The sequence below is a fragment of the Chlorocebus sabaeus genome, chromosome 6 (genome assembly GCF_047675955.1).
Source record: "Chlorocebus sabaeus isolate Y175 chromosome 6, mChlSab1.0.hap1, whole genome shotgun sequence".
In the NCBI taxonomy this organism is placed as follows: domain Eukaryota; kingdom Metazoa; phylum Chordata; class Mammalia; order Primates; family Cercopithecidae; genus Chlorocebus; species Chlorocebus sabaeus.
Genome location: NC_132909.1, coordinates 3,995,491 through 4,023,442, shown reverse-complemented (window position 1 = coordinate 4,023,442; position 27,952 = coordinate 3,995,491). Strand labels below are relative to the sequence as shown.

Here is a 27,952-nt window from a genome sequence, read left to right as displayed (position 1 = left end):
CATGTCTGGGGATGGGAGACAAAGGGGATCCAGTCAAGGAAAGTCAACATTCATAGTTAAAAAAATGTATCACAGTTTAATGATCTTCTAGGAATCACCCCAGACAGTTTCCCTGCCCTCAAATATGGATTCCTGTCTCTAGAAGTGACCAGCAGACAGTTCAGATAACGTAGGTCCTAGATTGTCCTCCAGAACTTCCTGGGATCATCAGATCTGTTCCTGAGTCTCCACCACTCTGAAGGGTGCATTGTCCTCTCTGCTGTTCACCGGCCGGCTGCATCTTGGCGGCTTCTCTGGCTGTGCTGAGCCTCAAATAGTAGAGTCCCGAGGACCACCAGGACCAAGCCGGCCACGCCCATGCGGATGAGATTCTCCACTGTGTAATCCTGTGGGTGTTGGCCTAGGGATGGTGGACAAAGAGGTCACAGAGGTCAGAGCACGTCAGAATCACCCCGGGACCCCTGGATGTCCACCCAGGGCACCCACCTCCCCTTGACAGTCCCTGACCCTCTGTGCCAGCCCCATCACCGAGAGCATCTCCTCACTTACCAGTCTTGGAGTCTGTCTGGTTTTGTGATGGGCTGAGGGTCTCAGCTGCTCCTGAGAATCAAAACAGTGGAGAAGAGCCCTGAGGCCAGCCTCGCTCCTGGGCTCTGCAGTCTTCTCTTCCCCTGTGTCTCTTGACATGAGTTTTATGGAGTTCCTCAAAAACCCTTCCTCTGCTGTAGCAGGGTTCCCTCCAGTCTCCTCATTAATTATGTCAGACTTCCTGTGCCCTACAAATCCAAGCTCAGCTCCTGAGTCATTCGGGAGAGTTTTCCTGCACCCCGGGAGCTCAGCATCTATCAGGAAAGTGGTCCCCAGTCCAGAAATAACCGAGACCTTGTGTGCTCTCTGTGCATCCTGGGACCTTGTGTGCTCTCTGAGCCCTAACAGGCTACAAGGAGCAGGTGCAGGACCACAGCAGTCAATTCCCCTGGAGATGAGAGTTTCACGTATCCGCCAGCTGAAGACCCAGGCTCCATGGAGGAGGAGTTGGACCTCAGGGGCTCCTGAATGTCAGGAGCACAAAGGGGTGAAAGTCTGGGCCTGCCTCCCCTTCATGCCCTCAGCCACTTCACCTAGCGTTTCATCTTCCGTTTAATCCCTAGGTAACGAATTCCTCATGCAGGCGGGAACCCCTAGAATGCAATACAGGTGCACACACACCCGCACACAGATCTGCATGTGCTAAGTGGTGGTGCTATCGGAGCTTCATAAATCAATATTTCTGCTTTCAGGAAGTGTGAATGTAGCTGAGAAAACCAGCAACAAACATGTAAAGACCTGTCACGTCAAATATATTAAGCATATGGATGAATACACATAAAAGTGTATTTAGATATACCTACACACATTCAGATGTAAGTATATAACTGTACGTAAACGTGTATATGTATAAAACTTTAGATATATACTTAATATGAAGTTATGTGCATGTTAGTATTTGAGTGAGAAATATTGCTATGCAATTTAGAAATAAAGAAATCAAATTTCCATGTTTTATAATTTATATAAATTTTACCAGAAATTAAAAGAGATCTACTGAAAAGTAATTAGAAAGGAGCGATTCTGTAGTGAGTGAACACGAATTTAAAAGAATATGCTCAAACCAGTCGCTTTCTCATGGATACCTCTCTCTTATTTTAAAAAAGATAAAGAAATCAAATATCTCACCTAAAAATTGTTAAAGATGTTGAATAAGTCTTTAAGTTAAAATGAGCATACAATATTCTTATGAGCAAAATTTCAAAACACTTCTTAAATTCATTAAGAAAATTTCCATTTTGAATGTCTAAAGGAGATTTGATATTAATGAGAAATTTGTTTCTACATTGAATGTGTAAATTAAATCAAGACCCAATTAAAGGAGGAGTATCATTAATGATTTTTAAATAATAAATGCATACAACAAATAAAATTATAAATTTATATATTCAAATATTGTTTTAAAAGTTTTAGAGAAAAAGGAACGATGGACACGTGCGTATAGAAAACGCAGAGTAGAAATGAGTTGTACAAAAGATGAGCTGTGAGTAATTCCCTAACTCGTTCAAGGAGCAGGTGCACAGCCCCTCCTTATTCTCAGGGGTGCCCTGAGCACAGAAGCCTCCAGATGGGCACAGGAGGGGCAGTGTGAGCGGCACCCACAGCCGGGGTGCTTCTCTCTAAAGGAGCGGGTCTGGGGCAGACTCCAGCCTCATCACAGTCAGATCCCACCGAGGCCCAAGCAGCTTCTTCTCCGGTCCTGAGATGACCCAGGGACCCCGCAGGTGTGGGTGAGGGGCTCATTCTCAGGGACCCTTGGAAATGAGAAATGACAGCTGCCAAGGGAACGTCTGTCTGTCCTGTCTCCATCTCGCCTGCCTCTCTTCCTCCTCCATCAGTCCAGCATCTTCCCCGTGTCCAAGTCAGACTGGGCCCCAAATCCTGCTGACCCAGCCTGTTCTCCTTCCTCTACTCATCACACATCCTGCAGGACAAGGTTGGAGTCTGGGGGTCCTGCAGAGCTGTGCCAGGTGTTGCTTTTAGTAGAAAATTGGAGAGATTTTCTCATACGTGAGACAGGGCAGATTGTCAACCAGTGGGGTTTGTAAACTTTTGTTCTTTCCAAAATATTGTGGCTTTGTCTTACTAAGCTGAGATTCCAGGAGGGATGAGCAAAACTGCATGCACCTGCCCCATCTCCGTTGGTTTTTTTTTTTTTAAACCTTACAGTTATTGGGACAATCAGGACAGGGCGAGAGAGGGCTGCAGGCGGGAGCAGATCTAGGATGAGCCACGTCCCAGATGCCCCAGAAGGTCAGAAATGAAGGGGCTTTGGGGTGGTCACATCCAGGCAGTTCCCTGTTATTCAGATGGGGAGTCCAGGGTGCGAGGGGAACCAAATTTTTAGAAGTTCCACCTCCCAAGGAGAGGCTGAGCCATCACAGGCCCAGCCCCACCTCCCCGGGCTCCTCCCACCTGACTCCTAGAGCAGGCACCTGCCTGTGATCTCCGCTGGCCCTGGCTCCCCATGAAAGGTGATGGCTGCTGGGAATCCTGCTCGGGGAGGGGGAAAGTCCCCGCTGCTCCACTCATCAATGCTGAACCTCAGACACCTCCCTCCCCTCTGACCACCACGGAGGGAGCACCGGCCCCATCCCTGGAGCACCAGGAAGCCACGCAGACCACACCCTTACTGTCCACCCTGCCCTCTGCTGCCCTGGAAATCAGACCCTGAATATTGAAGGTACCATTGAGATGAATCTAAAAACTTCTCTTGAGCTGGGAGTGGCTGTTTTTGTCACCCATGAGTCAGGACTTAGAGGTTGGGACCCCCAGAGACTCTGATTCTGAGGTAGAGACATCAGGAGGGGAGCGGGTGGGGCCTCCGTCTTCCACCCTCAGTCTAATCTCATCTCTGAGGTTCACCCCTGTCTCCTCCCAGCCCTCCCTGCTCTTTACCCTACTGAGACTTCAGGGGTGGGAGGCGGGGGTGGGAGGTCCTGTCTATTTCCACCCTCTCATGGGCTGGGCCCTTCCCTGTGGACCCTCCCCCTTCACTGCCCTCAATCATTATTGTTCCAGAGCTCCCCTGGAGGCAGGGCCTGAGCTGAGCCTTTGAGCTCAGAGAGGACAGGATCAGGGCCCTCACCTGAGACCACAAGCTCCAGGGGGTCACTGGGGACCGACCACTCGGAGGAGAGGTTGTGTGCACCGGAGCATCTGTACTGGCCTCCGTGGGAGCCCCTCACAGGGCCCAGGGGGAAGTTGGCCTGGGAGAGCCCAGCCTGGGGCTGCCGGCCAGGGCGCTCGAGGAAGTCACGTCCCCACTCCTTGTACAGAGCGAATCTGTCGTAGCCGGCATCAGAGCCACACTGGAGGGTCACTTTCTCCCCAGGGGCCACGACAGGACCCGGCTACACTGAGAGTGACGGCTTCTTAGAAACACCTGGGAAAAGGTGGTCACAGTTTCCAGGAGCGACCCTCAGGCTTCCCCACAAACCCTCCCTCTCCCCCTGGGCCTCACCACTGCTGATCTTCCTGTGTCTCTGGCCCCAGGAGCCCTGAGCCCTCTCGTCCCAACACCATCCCACCTGGCGCTGCCCTGAGACGCGGCTCCTCCCCACCTGAGACCTCGAGCTCCAGGGGCTCACTGGGGTGAGTCAGCAGGTAGGGGTTGGAGCTGAATGAGGCGTAGCACCTGTAGGTCCCCGTGTGGGCTGAAGTCACAGGACTCATGGGAAATTCAGCCTGGTACATGTGAGACCGGTGCTTTGATTTCAGACGCAGGGGGGCATCAGCTTCTCCCTCCTTGGTCAGAAAGAAAGTGTCCGTCCATCCCTGTGACTGACACAGCAGGGTCACGTTCTCTCCTGAGGCCACTGTGGGGCCCGGCTGCACTGAGAGGGAGGGTCTAGCCTGGGTCTGTCCTGGAAAGAAGACGGATGGGTGAGGGGCTGCCCCACCTTGTTCTGAACTGAGACCTCCCCAGGGCTCTCTCTGGGACCCTCAGTCTCTCTGTCTGTTTTCTCTGAGTCTCCCCTCCCCACCCATCCCTGTGTCTGTCTGTCTCTCCCTCCCTTGGGACCCCCACCCCTCATCCCGGCCATCACCACCTAGGATTCCCCGGCGGGGCCTGAGCAGAGCCTGGGTCCCTGACTGAACCCACAGGGCTCCTCACCTGCGATCAGGATGTCCAGGGGGTCACTGGGGGCCGACCACTCGGAGGAGAGGTTGTGTGCACCGGAGCATGTGTACTGGCCCCCGTGGGAGCGGCTCACAGGGCCCAGGAGGAAGTTGGCCTGGGAGAGCCCAGCCTGGGGCTGCCGGCCAGGGCGCTGGAGGAAGTCACGTTCTCCCTCCTTGTACAGAGCAAATCTGTCATAGCCGGCATCAGAGCCACACTGCAGGGTCAGCTTATCCCCAGGGGCCACGACAGGACCCGGCTGCACTGAGAGTGACGGTTTCTTAGAAACACCTGGGAAAAGGTGGTCATGAGGTTTCAGGAGCCAAACCTCAGGCTTCCCCACAAACCCTCCCTCTCCCCCTGGGCCTCACCACGGCTGATCTTCCCGTGTCTCTGACCCCAGGAGCCCTGAGCCCTCTCGTCCCAACATCATCCCACCTGGCGCTGCCCTGAGACGCGGCTCCTCCCCACCGGCCCGGAGACTCAGGGAACTCCAGGCAACGCTGTGAATTTCTCACCTGGGACCAGGAGCTCCAGGAGATCACTGGGTAAAGACCACACATAGGGAGAGCCTGAGTCATAACCATAGCACCGGTACGACCATCTGCGACTCGGGCTCACGGGGCCCACGGAGAACACGGCCCAGGATGCCCCACGGGTACCGGGCTGAGAGTTCAGGCATTGTGGGTGTTCATCTTCTCCTTCCTTACACAGAATGAAGCCGCCAAATGGCACCTGTGAGTCACACTGGAGGGTCACGCTTCCTCCTGAGGTCACCACAGGGCTGGGCAGGGCTGAGAGGGTGGGTTTGCTGTAGGCTCCTAGGAGAGAAGGAGGCACCGTGTTAAATGGGCTCCCACCTCCCGCATCATCCCCAGGGCTGGGCTGTGAGAGGGAGACGCCCCTGAGAGCCGACCCCCTTCCTGAGGGCAGAGCCTGGGGCTGGGACCCCGAGTGTCCTCTCACCTGTCACCACCAGCTCCAGGGGGTCACTGGTCTCTGACCACCAACTGTGACTGTAATACTGACAGCGATACCGCCCTGCGTCTTCCCAGGTGATGGATGGGATGGGGAACTGGCCCTTCTTCACAAGCTCTGGTCGTACCAATGTAATCCAGGATGCTGATTTTCTCTCCCTATATAGACGGTACTCCCGGGCTTCAAGGCTCCCCTGACACCTGAGGGTCACAGGACTCCCCTGGGTGATCACACGGTCTGGCTCAGCCCAGAGTGTGGGTTTGGGGAGGATTCCTAAAAGGAAATCAGAGATCGGATTCTAAGTCATTTCCCACCCAACAGATCTCAGCTGTTGGCTGCAGGACCCTCCAGACGCCCCCATCAGTCAGCCCAGAACTGCTATTCCCCGTCCCCAGCTGCACAGAGGAGGCCCCTTGTCCCCATTAAGGATGAGGGAACTGGAACAGCCGGGGACAGACTCACCTGCCTGCACGCGGTTCCTGGGGCCCAGACTCAGCCCTGGAAGAGAGTTCCCTGTGAGAGATTTGCCCCTGAAGCCTGAGCAGGTCCTCCCCTCCCTGGGATCTTTGTGAACCCCTGGGGTCTCCTTATGCACCAGAGTTTGGCTGTGGGGTGAGGCCCCTCCTAGGTTAGAATCTCCCCTCCCTCTTCAAATCTCACCGAGACAGACGAGGACTGTGAGGATGGGGGTCATGGCGTCTCCTCCCACTGTCCTGCTCTGCAGATGGATGAGCCCTCGGTGCTGGCAGGACAGAGACACACAGAGAAAAATAGCCTCCCCTCCTTCCCTCGTTGTGTGGACACTCGGAAGCTGGGTCCCTCTCATGGGGTGTTGTCATCTGCAGCTACACAGGAAGCAGAACTGACCTCCCAGGATCCTGATTCTCATTCTTTTAGGGCTGAGGTTGGGGCAGGCACCAGGCCCTCTGCAGACATTTCAGACTGTAATGGGGTCTTTCCTGACCCCCAGCCACTGTCTGTCTGGTTTATCCTCGTCTCACTGAGAGCTGGGATGTAGCGGCAAATAGAACTGGTGCTTCCTGTGTCTGCCCTTCCAGATGAGGGTAGCAGAGGCTTCCCCTTACTTCTCACAGCCTCCCCCAAGGTCTCCCTCCCTCCTTCAGCCCGTCCATCAGCTCAGCGTTGTGTGGTCCTTACCATGTAGTAGTCTCTCCAACCCTGGAGATGCTTCAGGAAAGACACAGGTCCATGCTGCAGGCAGACTCAGACCAGCAGAGACGCATCTCGCATCTGGCTGTGACGTCCAGGCTGAGCTGCATGTGGCAGTGAGGACAGAAGAGAAATGCAGGAAAATAGGGGAAGAAAAGTTGACTTCTTTCTTGGCACTGAACTGTGGGTTGTCTTTCAATAGTTCCCTCTCAACTTCCCCTTTATAATTATTATTATTATTTTTTTTGCTACAGCGTCCACCCCCTCCCCCCAGGAACAAACCTCTGAGTCTTTCCTGCCTCCTCGGTGCCCCTTGCGTCCTTGGCTGTCCCTCTGCACCTCGATTCCTGGTCAACATTTTGGGAACAATGACTTATGTCTGTGCTTTGATTTGAGGAGTTGAGGAGGGAGTTGATACTTATTTGATGACTGGTTGTCATCCGCTCCGTATGTGACCTTGGTCTGCAGTGTCCCATCTCTGAGCCTCAGCTTCTTCCTTTGCAGACTGTTGTCATGAATCCCACTCGTCTTCGTTGTCGTGGGGTCAGTGGTGCCTGGGACATTGGGAGGGGCTCATTTGTGCCTGATTTCCAGAGCAGGGTAAGACCTGAGGTGCTTGGGACATGAGAGGATCTTAGTGTTGGACTCCACAGTCTACGTAGATGATTGATGTTTCCACTTAAGATGTCACATCTGACCCTAATGGAGAAATGTGCATCAGGTGTTTCTGAAATACCCAGAGCATCAAGGTCATGAGCACAAAAAGACATGTGGAAGCCCCGAGTGTAGAAGGATCCACAAGAAAGAACAGAGGCCAGAGGTGAGATGCCACAGGGTCCCGGGACCATCAAGGGCTCATTAGGGTGGAGGTTTCCGCCACTGAGTGGAGCCAGGAGAGGAGCCTTGGGATCTGTAATACAGTGAGGGACTCAGGGCTCCAGACCAAGGTGGGAGGCTGCGTCTTCCAGCCACACCTGAGGCTCGAGTTGACCCCAAGCAGCCCAGAGGAGTTCCATCAAAGGAGTGCACCAAACTGTCCAGTGATAGAACCGCTGGGATTCCATAGAAAGAAGCACTAAACACCAGGGTGTCCATAGAGAATTTATTAGGGGAACTTCCATAGAGTGGGGCATCCTTGTCTCCTTGCCCAGTGTCTCCTTGTGGATCTCAAGGATGTGCTTCCACATAGCAGCATGTTCTTCAGATGGACAAGGAGACACTGGGTGTTCTATACAAAGCTTTAACCTAAAATAAAAATAAACACAATAATAAACCCCTAGAGAATATGATCTCTCAGTCCAGTTGTTTCTTGGGATACACAGGCAACTCGTTTCAGTACCCCCTACACGTAACAAAACTTCCTGGTACTCCAGCCCTGACATTGTCTCTGCTGGACCTGCATATAGGAAAAGCCCGCTGTTCATATACACAAGTTTTGCTTCTCACAAATGCAATAGTTTTGATCCCCGTTGGTTTGAAAAAAGTGTGCACATAAGAGACCCCATGAATTCAAGGTTGCATTGCTCCAGGGCTGCCTGGATTTTAAGTGTATTTGAGAATGAGAAGCAAGGATTATAATCTGGGGTGCATGGCATGGCAAGCCACATTGCATCCAGGGAGGGAAGTGTGATGTTGGGATATATGCTGGTTTTCACCCGCGGTTCCTGGTTCATAACTCCCATAGCACTTGTTACGGTCTTTCATTAGAATGTTGGCTGTGTTGGGCCTAGGGGGGGCCTCTGACCTCCTCCTGCCCTTCCTTCACTTGCCCAAGGCAAGACTCCAGTGTTCCCTGCCTTTCTGATGGTGGCTCTTAAGACCCTCTCAGAAGATGGTCTCACCCTGTTCCTTGTGGGAGGAAATGCTGACATCATGAAGCTTCCATAAAAGCCCGAGAACACTGGGTTTCATGAGTTTCTGGATGGCTGAGCATGTGGAAGCTCCTGGAGGGTGGCGCCCAGGAGGGCATGGAAGCCCCGTGCCCCTTCCCCCATGCCTCCTGCTATGTGTCTCTTCATCTGTGTCCTCTGCAGTGTGCTTTGTATTCAACCGGGAAATGTCCATGTTTCTGAGTTCTGTGAGCTGCTACAGTAAATTATTCAAGCCCAAAGAGGGGGTCATGGGATCCCCAACTTGAAGCCAGTCGATCAGAAGTTCTGGAGGTCCGCACTTGGGAATGATGTGGGGGACAGTCTTGGGGACTTAGCCTTTAATCTGTGGGATGTGGGACTGCCTCTGGGTAGACAGCGTCAGAGCTGACTTAGAGGACACCCAGCTACAGTTCGCTACTGGGTCTGGGGAAAAAAAAATCCCACACATCTGGTCCTAGAAGTCTTCTTCTGTGTTGATGATTCCTGTGATGTGAGAGTAGAGGAAAAGCACTGTAGAGAGAGCTCTCTGTACATAGAGAGGTAGAGGAGGTTCTTATCAGCAACAAGGGAGAGGCTGACAGAGCTGCCTAGAAACAGAGTTCCCTGGTTCCAGAGGTTCAAAGCCAGAGTTGCTGTCAGTCCTTTGGAGGAGATGGCATTGCTGAGCAAATGTTCTCTCAAGAGCATCTTATCTGAATTCCTGACGTCCTAAAGAATAGCTAGTGATAAACCTTGTCAAAGCAGGAGAGGGGTGAAAGACATAGAAGTGTTTCTTGTGGGTTTTTTTTTTTTAAGTCCTTAAAAACAGTTCTTATCTGAGACCTGGAAGCATGAGCCTCCTCTCCTTCAGGCCTTTCTGGCCCTGTGGGGTCTGAGTTTGACCAAAGTCATCTCCTCCTTGCACCTGTGACTTTCCTATTGGGTGTCTGCAGTGAAGGCACCGGGTTATGAAGTTTAACCTGAGAGTTTCAGGAATTTGGTTGAGAGGAGGGCTTGTTTCTATATTTTTAGCAAAAGGGTTAATTTTTCAGTGTTTTCTAGAAACAACTTAAAGTGCTTTATCAGTACTTGGGGATGCTCAAGACCTCCGCTTGGGTTCCAGCCTGCAGGTGGAAACAGGCATCTGTCCAACCCACAGAGCAGTCATGGCACTTTCTCTCTCTCTCAAAACAAGGAAAAAAGTGGAGGAGACTGTGGGACCTTAGAGACTGTGGCTCTCCGTCTTTTGTGTTTGTGGACAGACCCTGGGATAACTCAGTGACCCAAGCCACACTCAACACTGAGCCACCTTCCCGGGTGCGCACGACACAGACTTGCTTTATCATTGTTGGACCGGGCGTATCTGGCACTTGAGTGTGAAGGTCACACGGACCCCGCCATGCTGGGCATGACACGGAGCTGATTCTAAACTTGGGAGCATGGACACCGCAGGGCAGGAGCGGCTACAGGAATGCCCTCATCAGTTTTCATTCCTGAGTCAGCCCTGGGAGAAACCCAGTAGGAAGATTGTGTGTGTGGGAGAAAAACCCACCCCAGAGGAATAAAAATCAAACAGTCCATTAGAGAAAAAACAGGTGATTATAGAAATGAATTAGGGCCGGGCACGGTGGCTCAAGCCTGTAATCCCAGCACTTTGGGAGGCCGAGACAGGTGGATCACGAGGTCAGGAGATTGAGACCATCCTGACTAACATGGTGAAATGCCGTCTCTACTAAAAATACAAAAAATTAGCCGGGGTGGTGGCGGGCGCCTGTAGTCCCAGCTACGTGGGAGGCTGAGGCAGGAGAATGGCGTGAACCTGGGAGGCGGAGCTTGCAGTGAGCTGAGATCCAGCCAGTGCACTCTAGCCTGGGTGACAAAGCGAGACTCCGTCTCAAAAAAAAAAAAAAAAAAAAAAAAAAAGAAATGAATTAGGAAGCTATTGTGATGTGAAAAATTATAAATTATATTAACACAGTTAGAAATAATTTCATCAAGAATGAGACACAGCTGAAACAATAAATATCGTATTGGTGTAGAATATTTATTAAAATTTTTCATCAGTCATCAGAGAAAAACTAGAAATGAAAAAAATAGAAAAGATAATTAATGCACACAAGAAATGGAATGAGAAGAGGAAGCAGATATCTCTCTATAGATCACACTTTCAGAATGAGGGAAATAAGGAGTATGTTAGTGAGTAAATACTTGCAGAGAAATAAGTTGACATTTTTACAGAAATGAAGAAAGAACATGAGTTTAATGTGCATAAACTCATAAATAACATTAATGTCTTAACTATGATAGAGTGAACAATACCTAGAATAGATACAAAGTAATTTTAAAATTACTGGAGAAAATGAAAATTATTCTCAAATGAAAGACAAGCACGTTGGGACTGGATTTCCCAAGAGTAAAAAGTGACAAGAAAATGACTGGGGGTTGAAGTTCCATTTGGCTAAATGGAAAGGGCTGGAGTCTGCCTACTCACAAAGAGGACCCAAAATGGCGAGTAAATACCAACAGGTCAAGTGGATCTTCCAAGAGGACACTGGGGTTCACCTGAGCACCATGAGGACACAGAGAGAAGAGAAGAGAAAAGGAGGGAGCCAGGAGAGGCTCCTAACACGGGGAAGGGGTGAGTGATGAGAGATTCCCTAACATGGGGAAGCGATGAGTGAGTGAGAGATTCCCTAACACGGGGAAGGGGTGAGAGAGTGAGAGATTCCCTAACACGGGGAAGGGGTGAGCAAGTGAGAGATTCTCTAGCATGGGGAAGGGGTGAGTGAGTGAGAGGCCCCCTCACAAGGGGAAGGGGTGAGTGAGAGGCTCCTTAACAAAGCGAAAGGGTGAGTGGGTATGAGGCCCCTGGGATCCACACCCCTGCCTTGGCCCTTTACAATTCTGGTCACAGGAGAGCCCCTGACCCCCCTTGGCCTGCAGAGGCACACAGGGAGTTCCTGGAGATGGTGCAGAGGCGCCTCTGGATCCCACGTGGAGTCCCACAGGCTTCTGATCCCCGAGCAGCCTGGGTTCAGCTGCCATTGCCTTAGCAGAGAGGGAGGAGGCCAGGCACCTCTGTGGGCCCCAGAATCAATATGACAGCTGGGGCACAGGAACAGCCAAGCTGAGCACCACACAGCTCCCCACCTCTGTTGCTTCCTGCTAAGTGGGGCTTCCTTCCTGTTAATGGGGCTTGCCAGCTGCAGGGCCCCAGTGCACCCGTCCTACCCCCACCTGAACACCGTGGCCCTGGCTTGGTGCCCTCTGAAAGCCCAATGCTCAGAGGCCCCTGACAAGCCCTTTGCAGTCACTGCCACCTCTGCCTCTGCCCCTAGGCTGCCCCAGGCGTAGGGAGGGTGTGGGGAGGCCTGGCACTTTTGCGTGTCCCCAACAGCAAAACCGAGTGCCACTTCTTCAGGAGGGCAGTGTGAGCAGACCCTGTGCCCCACAGCTGCCAGTCTCCAGTGCCCCAGCCAAGGGGCCCTGCCCTCCCTAGTGACAGGCCCACAGCACAGCCGCCCTGCCCCCACCTGGACATTTCAGCTGCAGCCCCCAGCCCTTCTGAGAGCCCAGTCCCCACAGGCCTGTGATCTGCCCACGGGCTCTACCACCTGAGCCTTCTGCCTGCCCCGCCTGATAATTCTGCCTGTGACCTGGGGACCAGCCCAGCCCTCCCCATCACAGCCGGCACCTGAACCCTGGAAGAGCCGAAACCCAGTCAAGCCCCTACAGGACTCACACACACTGTCCAGCCGGCCACCTAGGGGCCTGCAATCCGGGAACTGCCTGCCCTTTCCTACCCTGCTGGCACCTGACCAGTCACCCCAGGGCCTGAGGTCGGGCCCACCCAGCCGGTAACACCACCACAACTGACGTCCACTCTCCCATCCAGAGACGCAGAACCCCCCACATCCCACCTACCTGAAGCAGCTGCCATGTCAGACAACAGACAGCCGCTCAGGGTCTGCACTGGGCTGAGGGAGGAGGCTCTGCCTTGGAACCATGTCTGCAGAGAGTGGCAAGGCAGGCGTTTCCCACGACTCCCAGCCACACCGTGGCCTGGGGAGAGACAACAGTGTGAGTCTGAACTGAGACTCACGAGCCCTGGAGCAGGGGTGTGAGAGGGAAACAGACAATGTTCCTCCCTATGGGACTGGAAGCGGATGTAGCTCCTTCATTCCCCGCAGAGACCTCAGGGCATTTCACCAGGCGCTGCCCCAGCCATGTCCATCAGGACTGGTGCCTGCACTCATCATTAGGATATTATTCGTGGGCAAGCCAGGGGTTCCAGCTCTGCCCAGCTGTGTTCCCTCACCCCAGTGGAACAGGAAGCTCAGGGCTCCAGACACTCCACGGTCCAGTCCTTCCCCTGAAACGACAGACAGCACCTCACAGGAAACACGCCAGGTCCATATGCACCTGCTTGTGCTGAGGGTGGCTCTTACCCTTAAGCACCAGCTCCCAGCCTACCATTTGAACTGAACAGCCCAACACAAACCATGCTGCAGAAGCGCCCAAGGCTATGGGAAAAAGCCAAAAGACCCTTCCCAACGTGCTCTGCAGTCACGCTCCCCGCGGGGCCGGAGGGAAAATGCCCAAAAGAAATCCCATCCAAATGAAAATAAATTCAAAGAGAGTAAGTGGCAGCCTCTCCAGACGAGAAGGAATCCGTGCAGGGATCCTGACGCCGTGAAAATCTGAATATTGTGGTGCCACCAAAGGATCGCACTAGCTCTCTAGCGATGGACGCTGAAAACAACGGAAACTCAGAAAGGACAGGTAAAGAATGAGACGGAGACAAAAACATTACAAAGAATCAGTGAAAGAGAATGTTGGTGTTTTGAAAGTATAAATAAAATTGAGAGATGGGTGACTACACGAACCAAAAAAAGGAGATTTAAATAAGTACAATCAGAAATGATCAAGTTGACAGTACAACCAACACCACAGAGATACAAACGATCATCAGAGACTACTTCGAACAGCTTTATGCACATAAACTAGGAAACCTAGAGGAATGGATGAATTCCTAGACACATATAGCTTCCCAAGATCGCACAGGCAAAAAATAGAAACCCTAAACAGACCAATAACGACCAATGAAAAAGGATCGGTACTAAAAAGTCTTCCAGCAAAAAGGCCCAGGAACAGATGGATTCACGGTTGAACTTTGCCATATGTACGAAGAAGGGCTGGTGCCAATCATACTGAAAGTATTTCAAAAAATCAAGCTTGTGGAATTCTTTGCTAGTTCATTCTACAAAATCAGTATCATCTGGATAGCAAAATCACACAAGGATCCAACAGAAAAATAAAACTACAGGCCAAGAAACCTGAGGAACACAGACGCAAAAATCCTCAAGAAAATACAAGCCAACGGAATCTAACAGTGTATCAAAAACGTAATTCATCATGCTCAAGTTGGCTTGATTCCAGGGATGAAAGGATGGCTCAATATATGCAAAGTCAATAAAGATGACTCATGACACAAACTAAGAACAGAAAGCATATGATCATCTCAATAGATGCAGATAAAGTATTCAAGAAAGTCCAACATCCCTTCACGATAAAATCCCTCAACAGACGAGGCATGAAAGAAACATACCCCAAAATAATAAGAGCCCCGGCATGACAAACCCACAATCAACATCAAATTGAATAGTGAGAAATGAAAACCTTTTCCCAGGAAGATGGGAATGGGATCCTCCGTAATTCCCTGGGGTCTCCTACTGGACCAGGGCCTACCTGTGGGGCAGGGTCCCCCTCATACTGGAATCTCCCATTCCCCTCGTCAAATCTCAGTGAAGTGAACCATGGCTGTGGGCATGAGAGTCATGGTGTCTCCTCCTACTGGCCCCGGCCGTGCAGGTGGATAAAACCATGGTGTCCCACAGGACAGAGACACACAGGGCCTGGGCACATAGAAGCAGTGTTCTCCCACTTACAGGATTTTCCCACCAGCATCTCCACGGGTGGTGAACTGTCCCGGACCCCACCACGAGCCTGGCTCTTGTTTTCCCAGGGCTTGGACTTTCTTGAAGGCTTTATCTGCCTCTATTGAGATGATCGTATGGTTTTTGTTCTTAGTTTATGTCGTGAGTCACGTATATTGAACCATCCTTTGAGACAGGCGCCAGGCTTTCTGCTGATATTTCAGACACACAAGGCATCTCTCCTGACCATTCGCTGTCTGCCCGACTGGTCCTCATCTCACTGAGGGCCAGGATGTAGCTGCAAATGGACATGGTGCCTTCCTGAGTTGGTCCCTTCGAGGTGAAGGCAACGGAGGGTTCTTCCTTCCTCTCAGAGCTTCTCCGTGGGGTGCCACTCTCTCCTTCGGCTCACCCGTAAACACTCCCTTGTGGGGAACCTACCACGGCCAGTCTTCTCACCAGTCCTGGGGAAGCTTCAGGGAAGATGCAAATTCAGGCTGCAGGGCAGACGCAGATCAGCAGAGACTCCTCTCACGTCTGGCTGTGCAGTTCCAGTTGGGTTTCACTGTGGCAATGAGCAGAAAGCAGAAATACAGGGACACAAGGGAAGGAATCGTGACCCTTTTCCCAGAACTGGAGTGTGGGTTTTCTTTATGCAAAAAAGTTCCCTTCACGAACTTCTCATTTACTCATCGAAACGGTCATCCACCCCCGTGTCCCTGGAAACAACATTGGCCTGACTCTGCCTTCTTGGTGCCCCCCATTTCTTTCAAACACTCCTGTTCCCATCCTGCGCTCCTGCGTTCAAGGTTTTGGGGCAATATGTAGGGTTAGCACTCTGATTTGAGGGGAAATCTCGTCTTTATTTAATTATTCATGTGTTACCCCTTGCCTGTGTGACCTTGGGCAGTAACTTCCCATCTCTGAGCCTCAGTTTCCTCATTTGGAGCCTGTCATGAACTCCATTCCTCACAGTGGGGCTAGGTCATTGGTGCCTGGGGGCTGCACGGGGCTCAGCCATGGGTAATTTCCAGAGCAGGTGAAGACAGGAGAGGTGGGGCCGTGAGGGGATGCTGGCGCCCACCATCAAGGCCTGTGATTGAGGTTTGCACCCAGGAGTGCCCGTTTGTTCCTGCCCTTGATAGATGCTTCTCACAATGTTTCATCAACACCCCGGTTATCACAGTCATTGCAGAAAATGGGAAATGAAAGCTGGTCAGAAGGAGAAGCACCTACGTTAAAGAGAAAATTAAAACTGACAGAGCATTTGTGTCTGGTGCCATTAGGGGTCATTAGGGAGGAAGCAATTAAGTCACCAGGGTGCATGCATTTAAGCATGAAATGCAAATCATTTCTGAGACGGAGTCTCACTCTGTCCCCCAGGCTGGAGTGCAGTGGCGCAATCTCGGCTGATCGCAACCTCCACCTCCCGGGTTCAAGCGATTCTCCTGCCTCAGCCTCCCGAGTAGCTGGCACTACAAGCACGCACCACCACACCCGGCTAATTTTTGTATTTGTAGTAGAGACGGGGTTTCGCCACGTTGGCCAGGCTGGTCTTGAACTCCTGACCTCAGGTGATCCACCTGCTTCAGCCTCCCAAAGTGCTGGGATTACAGGCGTAAGCCACCGTGCCCGGCCAAAATGCAAATCTTGACCTATCATGAGAAACTGAAAAATAGGAGTAAATTAAAAAATACAGGCCGGGCTCAGTAGCTCACGCCTGCAATCCCAGCACTTTGGGAGGCCAAGGCAGGTGGATCACAAGGTCAGGAGATGGAGACCATCCTGGCTAACACGGTGAAACCGCGTCTCTACTAAAAATAGAAAAAATGGGGCGTAGTGGTGGTGCCTGTAGTCCCAGCTACTTGGGAAGCTGAGGCAGGAGAATGGCGTGAACCCGGGAGGAGGAGCTTGCAGTGAGCCGAGATGGCGCCACTGCCCTCCAGCCTGGGCGACAGAGTGAGACTCCGTCTCAAAAAAAAAAAAAGATCAATGACTCCAAAACGTAGAATATGAGATGCCGCAGTGATGAAAGTGGGAAACAGTCTAGTATTTGAAAATCACACACACACACACACACACACGCACATGCACACACGAATGCAACCACACGGGGGCACACACATATGAGTACGTGTGCGTGTACACATATCAGTACTCAGAGTTCAGCTACAGGGGAATTAGAACCTGTCTTCTCTAAAGGCGAAGATAAATGAATCTTCATTCGAAAATATGTAATTGAATGAATACTTAACTAAATAGGTGAAGTTATTCCAAACTCTTCATTTTTTCACCCTGTACATAAAAGAGTAATTCACCCACTGAAGGATGAGTTAAATAGCTCGGTACCCCCAATGACACCTAGGCATGAAACACAATAGTACCATCCAAAATAAAATGATAATTTACAATCGGTAAGTGAAGAAAGGTATGCTATTAAAATATCTATTGGAAATATTAATGTCCAATAAAATGTAACATGATACAAAAACTTTCAGAAATAAAAACTAAAATTTTGTGTTTTAATGAAGTTGTAAGAGCTGGGCGTGAAGGGTTTTTGCAGGCTGAGGTGGGAGGATCACTTGAGCCCAGGAGTTCAAGACCGGCCAGGGCAACATAGTGAGACTCATCTTCATTTATTTTTTTAAAGAAGGTATTAAAGATGACAAAAGATATGTAAACTTTTTTTTTTTTTTTTTTTTTGAGATGGAGTCTCACTCTGTTGCCCAGGCTGGAATGGAGCTGCGAGATCTTGGCTCACTGCAAGCTCTGCCTCCCGCGTTCACGCCATTCTCCCGCCTCAGCCTCCCGAGTAGCTGGGACTACAGGCTCCTGTCACCACGCCCGGCTGATTTTTTGTATTTTTTTGTAGAGACGGGATTTCACCATGTTAGCCAGGATGGTCTCGAACTCCTGACCTCGTGATCTGCCCTCCTCGGCCTCCCAAAGTGCTGGGATTACAGGCGTGAGCCCCCGTACCTGGCCAAAGGTATGTAAACCTTCATTCATCTAACCATAGGTTCTTGAAATTATATAACATAAAGTTATATCTATTTGGTGATTCAAACAAATGTTTATCAAGATCTGATAGGTTAAGAGAAAAAATTAATGAGTAAAGTGTACACATTAATGTTCAATCTCAATTACATACATATGGTAAAACATTCTAGTTACACATGTTATGGGACTTGTATAGACAAATTCTGATTCTGATATGTGTGTATACATATATATGTTAATATGTGTATATATTTACATATCATGTACATATACTGTATATAGTACAAATACTATATATACACACATTATATATGTGTGTAGATGTATAGAGAAATACTATAAAGTTTGTATAGAACAAAGAATCCACATATATTTGGATATATAGGATACATACACTTAGTCTAAGTGTTATGTGTGTATTACTCACATATCACATAAAAACACTATGTGTGTATACACCATATGTGTAGATGCTGCTGTACAGTATATACATGTGCGTGTGAGTGTATATATGTGTGTACATTTATGAACACATATCTCAAAGGAGGAAATGCCCATATTTAAGGCAGGCATTGCATATAAAATATTAAGTATTTAGTAGACAAAAAAGGAAAAAAACTCTTTCTACATGGCTGTCTTACACATTATATTCCCAGACACAATTGTTATTCAATTTGCAGTCAACAATCAAAAGATACTATGAGAAAACCTCACTATTGCTCAAAATTAATAAAATCCTCAGTCATTTTGTATGATATATATTTGAATTCACGATGTACTAAGAAATATTTTGCAGATGGATGTTTGTATTTTATAGTGTGTGGATGATTATTTTCCTTTTTGAGGTATATGAAGAATTCCGTTTCCATTTTATGAAATGGAAGCCCTGAGGAGATTGCCGTGGAACCAGTGAGGAATTTCTGGCAGAGGAAAGTAGATGGCAGTCCTGGGAAAAATTACTGTGTGAAAAACTGAGGAAGAAGGAATTAGGGCTCCTGGATGGGGTGAAGACCCACATACAGAGTATCTCCGAGCCCTGAGAGTAGAGCAGTGTGTTCAGGGCCCTGAGCCTGTGGAAGGAATCTTCTCTGAGATGTGAGTCTGTGGAATGTGTGTTGTAAGACCTGCCTTTTACTAGTATAATCCAGCAAAAGCCCATGGGCGAGGACCCAGTTTTATTTTAGGGAATGTGGGGACAGTATATTTCTTATTCATATTTGTGCAGATTTCATAGTGCTGGTCAGTCATGTAAAAGGTGGAGGTCGGTGTGTTCACGGGATTTGTACCCGAGAGTCAGGAGGCACACGCGGGGGTCCATGGAAAAGGCTGGTGGCCTGGTATGGTGGGAAGGTCATCAGCGATAGACGCTAGAGTCTCTTGCTTGATCTTGCTGAAATCTGGCTCAAATGTTTGGCCTGGCACAACCAGACTAGAACTTGGAAGATGCTGTATAGATAAAACCTAATATTGTAACCATTCATATTGTTATGGATATGAACATAACGTTGAAAATGTCCTTAATAAGATTTCTTTATTCTAGAGGGTAGATGGTGAATGATGAGATTTCTTTATTCTAGAGGGTAGATGGTGAATGATGAGATTTCTTTATTCTAGAGGGTAGATGGTGAATGATGAGATTTCTTTGTTCTAGAGGGTAGATGGCGAATGATAAGATTTCTTTATTCTAGAGGGTAGATGGCAAATGATAAGATTTCTTTACTCTAGAAGGTAGATGGCAAATGATAACATTTATTTACTCTAGAGGGTAGATGGTGAATGATGAGATTTCTTTATTCTAGAGGGTAGATGGCAAATGATAAGATTTCTTTATTCTAGAGGATAGATGGTGAATGATAAGATTTCTTTATTCTAGAGGGTAGATAGTGAATGATAAGATTTCTTTATTCTAGAGGGTAGATAGTGAATGATAAGATTTCTTTATTCTAGAGGGTAGATGGTGAATGATAACATTTGTTTATTCTAGAGGGTAGATGGCGAATGATAAGTTTTCTTCTAGAGGGTAGGTGGCGAATGGTAAGATTTGTTTATTCTAGAGGGCAGGTGGCAAATGATAAGATTTCTTTACTCTAGAAGGTAGATGGTGAATGACAAGGTTTCTTTACTCTAGAGGGTTGATGGTGAATAAGATTTCTTTACTCTAGAGGGTAGGTGGCGAATGATAAGATTTCTTAATTCTAGAGGGTAGATGGGGAATATTTGGTCCCTCATGTTTCTCAGGATCCTCCCTCCAAACATTCTATCCTGTGCAGCAGGGTTTTACATCCTTCCAACACAACAGTGGTCTTTGACCTAGACATGTTGAACTCTTTAGTGCTAGGACTCAAGTCCTCTTGCTGTTTTGGGACAATTCAGAAAAGAATCAGCCCCAGTCATTTTGCATACTTCTGTCTGACTGTCCTAGGTGAGTAGAAAGAAACAGTTCAACTGCTTGACAAGATTCATTGACCTGAGGTCTTGTCTGCAGCTGGATTTCTATCCTACTTCTGTGATTTTCCTTTCATGGATCACCTACACACTGCAAACGCCTATCATTGCTTTTGACATGGGGTACTTTGGTTCTGCCTGGAAAGGCAGGGAGTCTTGGAGTGAGGAGCTCACAGATCATAGGCAGATTGAAATGTTTTCAGCAAGAATAGGCAAAGCCATAGAGACAGAAAGCACACTCGTGGTTAGCAGGTGCTGGAGGGAGGAAGGAATGGGGAGTGGCTGCTGACTGGGTGTAGGGTGATGACAATGTGTGGAACAGGATGGCAGTGATGGTGACACAATGATCTGAGGAGAAGCTGCACAGGTAGCATCTGAGAAGGAGGGAAGGGCTCACAGAGTTCAGAGAGGGTATCAGGGCATCAGGGTGGATTTATCTTTTCCTGGTGGAAATCCGATACTGCCCCATTGATTTAGTTACTGAAGCATGTTTGGAACTCTGAACTGAAGAGATGGAGGCTCAGTAAAGCACACCAGGGAGTGTGGCAATGAGGAATATAGAAGACTGTGTTACACGCCATGGACCAGAGCACACAGGTGTGCAGAGCTGTGGACCCAACGCTGCCATGTGGGATGTAACCTCATGTCTGGGGGTGGGAAAAGAAGGGATCCAACCAAGGGAAGTCAACATTAATAGAGAGGAAAGGTATCACATGTTAGATGCTGGAAAATGTCTCTGCAATCCAACACTGATTCCTCCTTCTGGAAATGATCGGCAGACAGTCCAGATAGCATTGGCCCTAAATTGTCTCCCAGAACCTCCTGGGATCACCAGATCTATTCCCAAGGCTCACACTCTGAGGGGTGCATTGTCCTTTCTGCTGTTCACCTCCCGGCTGCATTTTAGGGGCTTCTCTGGCTGTGCTGAGCCTCAAATAACAGAATCCTGAGGACCACCAGGATCAAGCCAGCCATGCCCATGCGGATGAGATTCTCCAGTGTGTAATCTTGGGGGAATGAGGTGGGGGATGGTGGACAAAGAGGCCACAGAGGTCAGGGCAGATCAGCATCACCCAGTACCTCTGGATGTCCACCCAGGGCACCCACCTCCCCTTCACAGGACCCGACCCTCTGTGCCATCCCCATAACTGAAAGCATCTCCTCACTCACCAGTCTTGGGGTCTGAGTTGTTTTGTGATGGGCTGAGGGTCTCAGCTGCTCCTGAGGATCAAAACAAAGGAGAAGTACCCTGAGTCAGCCTCTCTCCTAGGCTGTGCGTTCTTATCTTCCCCTGTCTTCTGACACGAGTTCTAGTGAGTTCCTCAGGAAACCCTTCCTCTGTAGCAGGGTTCCCTCCAGTCTCCTCATGGAACTATTTCAGCTTTCCTGTGTTCTACAAATCCAAATGTTGCTCTTGAGTCATTTGGGAGAGAGTTTTCCTGTACCCCAAGGGCTCAGGATCTGCAAGGAAAGTGCCCCCAGTACAGAAATCACTGAGCCCTGTGTGCTGTCGGTGCAGCCTGGGACACAGGAGCACATGAGCCAATTCCCCCGGAGATGAGAGTTTCACGGATCCACCAGCTGAGGACCCAGGCTCCATGCATGAGGGGTTGGTCCTCAGGGGCGCCTCAATGTCAGAAGCAGAAAGTGGTGAAAGTCTGGGGCTGCCTCCCCTTCATGCCCTCAGCCACTTCACCTGGGTTTTCAATGTCCAATTAATCTAACTAATTCTTCATATAATCAGGAAAACCTAGAATGATGTGATACCTTCCCCTCCATCCTCACTCACAAACATCTGTCTGCTAAATAGTGGTGCTATTAGAGGTTCATAAATCAGTATTTCTGCTTTTACAAAGTGTGAATCTAGGTGAATCTAGACCAGTAACAAACATGTAAACTCCCACCACACAAAATATCTTTTTATTTATTTATTTACTTATTTATTGAGATGGAGTCTCGCTCTGTTTCCCAGGCTGGAGTGCAGTGGCATGATCTCAGCTCACTGCAACCTCCGCCTCCCAGGTTCAAGCAATTCTCCTGCCCCCAGCGTCCCAAGTAGCTGGGATGACAGGTGCGTGCCACCACCCCCAGCTAATTTTTTGTATCTTTAGTAGAGATGGGGTTTCACCATGTTGGCCAGGCTGGCCTCGAACTCTTGACCTCATGATCCTTCCGCCTCAGCCTCCCAAAGTGCTGGGATTATAGGTGTGAGCCGCCGCACCAGGCCTATTTTTATTTTTATTGAGATGGAATCTCACTCAGTCGCACAGGCTGGAGTGCAGTGGCGCTCTCTTTGCTCATTGCAACCTCTGCTGCCTGGGTTCATGAGGTGATTCTCATGGTTCAGCCTCCTGAGTAGCTGGCACTACAGGGGTGTGCCACCATGCCCAGCTATTTTTTTTTGTATTTTTAGTAGACATGAGCTTTTACCAGGCTGGTATCAAACTCCTGACCTCAGGTGATCTGCCCGCCTTGGCCTCCCAAAGTGATGGGATTACAGGCGTGAGTCACCATGCCTGGCCATCAAATATATTAAGAATATGGATGAATATATATCAGATGAACTTGGATATGCCTACACACATACTCAAAAGTAACTTATATAACCACACATAAATACATATAGATATAAAGCTTTAGATATTTATTTAAGATGTATTACATACATATTGGTATTTGAAGTGAGAAACATTGGCAAGCAATATAGAAGTAAAGAAGTAAAATTTCCGTTGTCTCATGGTTTGTATAAATTTTATCAGGAAATTCGAGGAGATCCATAGAAAAGCAGTGAGAATGGGGTCATTTGGTAGTGAGTTAGCACGAAACACAATGAATATACTCAAACTCAGCTTTCTTATGGATAATTACCTTTTATTTTTAAAATATAAAAGAATAAAGTACTTCACTTATAAGTTGTTAAAGGTGTTGAATAATTCTTTAAGTTGAAATGAATATAATTCTTCAAATGTCCACCCAGGACGCCCAGCTCCCCTTGACAGGACCTGACCCACTGCGCCCAGCGTCTTCACCGCGAGCATCTCCTCACTCGCCGGCCTTGGAGTCGGACTTGGTTTGTGGTGGGCTGAAGGTCTCAGCTGCTCCTGAGAATCAAAACAGAGGAGAAGAGACATTCAGATGTAACTTATATAACAAATTCTGTCTAAGGTTATATACAACTTACATAACCTCCCTGTCAAGGAGAGGTGGGGGTCTTGGGTAGATATTGAAAAAATTATGTCCATTTTAATTTAAAGAATTATTCAACACCTTTGACAATTTATAAGTGAAGTATTTGATTCTTTCATATTTTTTAAACAAGACGTAAGTGCCCATGAGAAAGCTACTGGTTTGGGTATATTCATTGTATTTCATATTAACTCACTACCAAATTGCCCTCTTCTAATTTAAATTTAAATTATCAAATTTAAAGCACCTCCTTTTCCTATAAAAGAGGTTTATTTAGATGTTAGAATCATGCAGTGATTGGACAAGATTGGACATGAACCCACCCGGGCCCAGGGTTGAGCTGCACTGCAGCCCCTGCTGACCTCCCGCGGGTTTCACGAGCCACAGGGAGCCCCCCGGTCAGTTTCCCTTGGGCCACTGTGCTTTGAAACTTCCAAACACTTCTGAAGCTCATTAAGGAAACCTCAATTTTTAATATGTAGGGGAGGAAGACGAGGTTAATGAAAAACGGATGTCTACATTGAATATGTAAATCAAATCACAGCCCAATGAAAGAAGTATGATAATTTTTAAATAATAGGTTCACATAGCTGAAATAAAAATTATAAATTTACATATTCAAGTATTGCTTTAAAAGGTTTAGAAAAGAAGAGAGTAACAATGGGCAAGTGCGTATAGAAAACGCAGAGTAGAAATGAGTTACACACAAGATGCACTGTGAATAATTGCCTAACTCATCCAGGGAGCAGGTGCACGGCCCCTCCTTAATCTCAGGTGCCCTGAGCACAGAGGCCTCCAGGTGAGCACAGGAGGGGCTGTTTGAGGGACACCTACAGCTGGAGTGCTTCTCTCTAAAGGAGCAGGTCCAGGGCGGACTCCAGCCTCATCACAGTCAGATCCCACTGAGGCCTGAGCAGCCTCCTCTCCTGTCCTGAGATGGCCCAGGGACCCCGCAGTTGGGGGTGAGGGGCTCCATCCTCAGGGGCCCTTGGAAATAAGAAGTGAGAACTGCCAAGGGAGCATCTGTCTGTCCTCTCTCCATCTCGCCTGCCTGTCTTCCTCCTCCATCAGCTCAGTATCTTCCCCGTGTCCAAGTCAGGCCTGGACCCCAAATCCTCCTGACCTAGCCTATGCTCCTTCCTCTACTCATCACACATCCTGTAGGACAGGGTAGGGGCCTGGGGTCATGCAGAGCTGTGACAGGAGTGGCTTTCGGTATAAAATTGGAGGGATTTTGTCTTTTACATGAGAGAGGGGAGATTCTAAAACAGTGGGGCTTTGTAAACCTTTGTTGTCTCAAAATAGTGTGGCTTTGTCTTACTAAGCTGAGATTCCAGGAGGGATGAGTAAAACTGCATGCACCTGCCCCCATCTCTGTTGGTTTTTTAACCCTTACAAGCCTCCGTTATTGGGAGAATTAGGACAAGGCCAGAGAGGGCTGGAGATGGGAGCAGGTCTAGGAGGAGCCACATCCCAGATGCCCCAGAAGGTCAGAAACGAAGGGGCTTTGGGGTGGTCACATCCAGGCAGCTCCCCGTTATTCAGATGGGGAGTCCAGGGTGCGAGGAGAACCAGCTTTTTCAGACGTTTCACCTCCCAAGGAGAGGCTGAGCCATCACAGACCCAGCCCCACCTCCCCGGGCTCCTCCCACCTGACTCCTACAGCAAGCACCTGCCTGTGATCTCCGCTGGCCCTGGCTCCCCATGAGAGGTGATGGCTCCTGGGAATCCTGCGCGGGGAGGGGGAAAGTCCCCGCTGCTCCACTCATCAATGCCGAACCTCAGACACCTCCCTCCCCTCTGACCACCACGGAGGGAGCACCTGCCCCAACCCTGGAGCACCGGGAAGCCACGCAGACCACACCCTTACTGTCCACCCTGCCCTCTGCTGCCCTGGAAATCAGACCCTGCTTATTGGAGGTAGCATTGAGATGAGTCTAGAAACTTCTCTTGACTTGGAAGTGGCTGTTTTTTTGTCACCCATGGGGTCAGGACTTAGGGGTTGGGACCCCCAGAGGCTCTGATTCTGAGGTGGAACATCAGGAGGGGAGCGGGTGGGGCCTCTGTCTTCCACAGTCATTCTAATCTCATCTCCTCTGAGGTTCACCCATCTCCTTCCAGCCCTCCCGGCTCTTCACTCCACTGAGACTTCAGGGGTGGGAGCCAGGGGTGGGAGGTCCCATCTATTTCCACCCTCTCATGGGCTGGATCCTCCCCTGCGGACCCTGCCCCTTCACTCCCCTCCTTCATTATTGTCCCAGAGCTCTGCTGGGGGCAGGGCCTGAGCTGAGCCTTTGAGTTCAGAGAGGACAGGGTCAGGGCCCTCACCTGAGACCATGAGCTCCAGGGGGTCACTGGGGTGAGTCAGCAGGTAGGGGTTGGAGCTGAGGGAGCCGTAGCACCTGTAGGTCCCCGCGTGGGCTGAGGTCACAGGACTCATGGGAAATTCAGCCTGGTACTTATGAGATTGGCGTTTTGATTTTAGACGCAGGGGGGGATCGGCTGCTCCCTCCTTGGTCAGAAGGAAAGTGTGCATCCACCCCTGTGACTGACACAGCAGGGTCACGTTCTCTCCTGAGGCCACCGTGGAGCCCGGCTGCACTGAGAGGAAGGGTCTGGCATGGATCTGTCCTGGAGAGAAGAAGGATTGATGAGGGGCTGCCCTACTTTGTTCTGAGCCGATACCTCCCAGGCCTCTCTCTGGAACCCTTAGTCTCTCTGTCTGTTTTCTCTGAGTCTCCCCCTCTCTGCCCATCCCTGTCTCTAACTGTCTCTCTCTCCCTTGGGACCCCCACACCTCGTCCCAGCCATCACCATCTTGGCTCCCCCAGCAGGGCCTGTGCAGAGCCTGGGTCCCTGACTGAACCTGCTGGGTTCCTCACCTGAGATCAGGATGTCCAGGGGGTCGCTGGGGGCCGACCACTCAGAGGAGAGGTTGTGTGCACCGGAGCATCTGTACTGGCCCCCGTAGGAGCGGCTCACAGGGCCCAGGGGGAAGTTGGCCTGGGAAAGCCCAGCCTGGGGCTGCCGGCCAGGGCGCTGGAGGAAGTCACGTCCCCACTCCTTGTACAGAGCAAATCTGTTGTAGCCGGCATCAGAGCCACACTGGAGGATTAGCTTCTCCCCAGGGGCCACAACAGGACCCGGCTGCACTGAGAGTGACGGCTTCTTAGAAACACCTGGGAAAAGGTGGTCACGGTTTCCAGGAGCGACCCTCAGGCTTCCCCACAAACCCTCCCTCTCCCCCTGGGCCTCACCACTGCTGATCTTCCTGTGTCTCTGACCCCAGGAGCCCTGAGTCCTATCGTCCCAACATCATCCCACCTGGCGCTGCCCTGAGACGAGGCTCCTCCCCACCGGCCCGGAGACTCAGGGAACTCCAGGCAATGCTGTGAATTTCTCACCTGGGACCAGGAGCTCCAGGAGATCACTGGGTAAAGACCACACATAGGGAGAGCGTGAGTCATAACCATAGCACCGGTACGACCACCTGCGACTCGGGCTCACGGGGCCCACGGAGAAGACGGCCCGGGATGACCCACGGGTACGGGGCTGGGAGATCAGGCATTGTGGGTGTTCATCTCCTTCCTTACACAGAATGAAGCCACCAGATGCTACCCGTGAGTCACACTGGAGGGTCACGCTCCCTCCTGAGGCCACCACAGGGCTGGGCAGGGCTGAGAGGGTGGGTTTGCTGTAGGCTCCTAGGAGAGAAGGACGCACCGTGTTAAATGGGCTCCCACCTCCCGCATCATCCCCAGGGCTGGGCTGTGAGAGGGAGATGCCCCTGAGAGCCGACCCCCTTCCTGAGGACAGAGCCTGGGGCTGGGACCTGAGTGTCCCCTCACCTGTCACTACCAGCTCCAGGGGGTCGCTGGGCTCTGACCGGCCTGCAGTGTGGTTACCATAGATACAGCGATACCGCCCTGCGTGCTCCCAGGTGATGGATGGGATGGGGAACTGGCCCTTCTTCACAAGCTCCTGTGGGATCCGTGTAATCCAGGGTGCTGTTTTTTCTTCTCTATATAGACGGTACTCCTGGGTCTCCAGGCTCCCCTGACACCTGAGGGTCACGGGACTCCCTTGGGTGATCACAGAGTCTGGCTCAGCCCAGAGGGTGGGTTTGGGGAGGGTGCCTGGAAGGAAATCAGAGTTCAGATTCTAAGTCATTTCCTACCCAACCCAACAGATTCCAGCTCCCAGTCCAGGACCCTCCAGATGCCCCCATCAGTCAGCCCAGATCTGCTATTCCCTGTCCCCAGCTGCACGGGGGTGGCCCCTTGTCCCCAGTGAGGAGAAGGGACCTGGGACAGCTGGGGACAGACTCACCTGCCTGCACACAGGTCCTCCGGCCCAGACTCAGCCCTGGAAGAGAGTTCCCTGTGAGAGATTTGCCCCTGAAGGCTGAGCAGGTCCTCCCCTCCCTGGGATCTTTGTGAGCCCCCGGGGTCTCCTTATGCACCAGAGTTTGGCTGTGGGGTGAGGTCCCTCCTAGGTTAGAATCTCCCCTCCCTCTTCAAATCTCACCGAGACAGATCAGGACCGTGAGGATGGGGGTCATGGCGTCTCCTCCCACTGCCCTGCTCTGTGGATGGATGAGCCCTCGGTGCTGGCAGGACAGAGACACAGGGTGTGGCCACTCGGAGGCTGGGTCCTTCTTATGGGGTTTTGTCATC

General features: G+C 50.3%; 1 protein-coding gene across 1 annotated transcript; it reads right to left on the bottom strand.

Moving 5' to 3' along the window:
- Positions 1-61: 61 nt before the first annotated feature.
- LOC119621784 (immunoglobulin superfamily member 1) lies at positions 62-27,952 on the bottom strand. The gene is given in 20 exon segments (XM_073017218.1): positions 62-290; positions 293-400; positions 550-600; positions 4,152-4,454; positions 4,706-5,002; positions 5,230-5,532; positions 5,678-5,962; positions 6,152-6,187; positions 6,848-7,206; positions 7,278-7,413; positions 12,634-12,771; positions 13,028-13,081; positions 20,328-20,464; positions 23,655-23,739; positions 25,605-25,907; positions 26,159-26,455; positions 26,681-26,980; positions 27,125-27,412; positions 27,606-27,641; positions 27,804-27,952. Coding segments are annotated over 20 exon segments (3,747 nt in total). The 5' UTR covers position 27,952; the 3' UTR covers positions 62-207.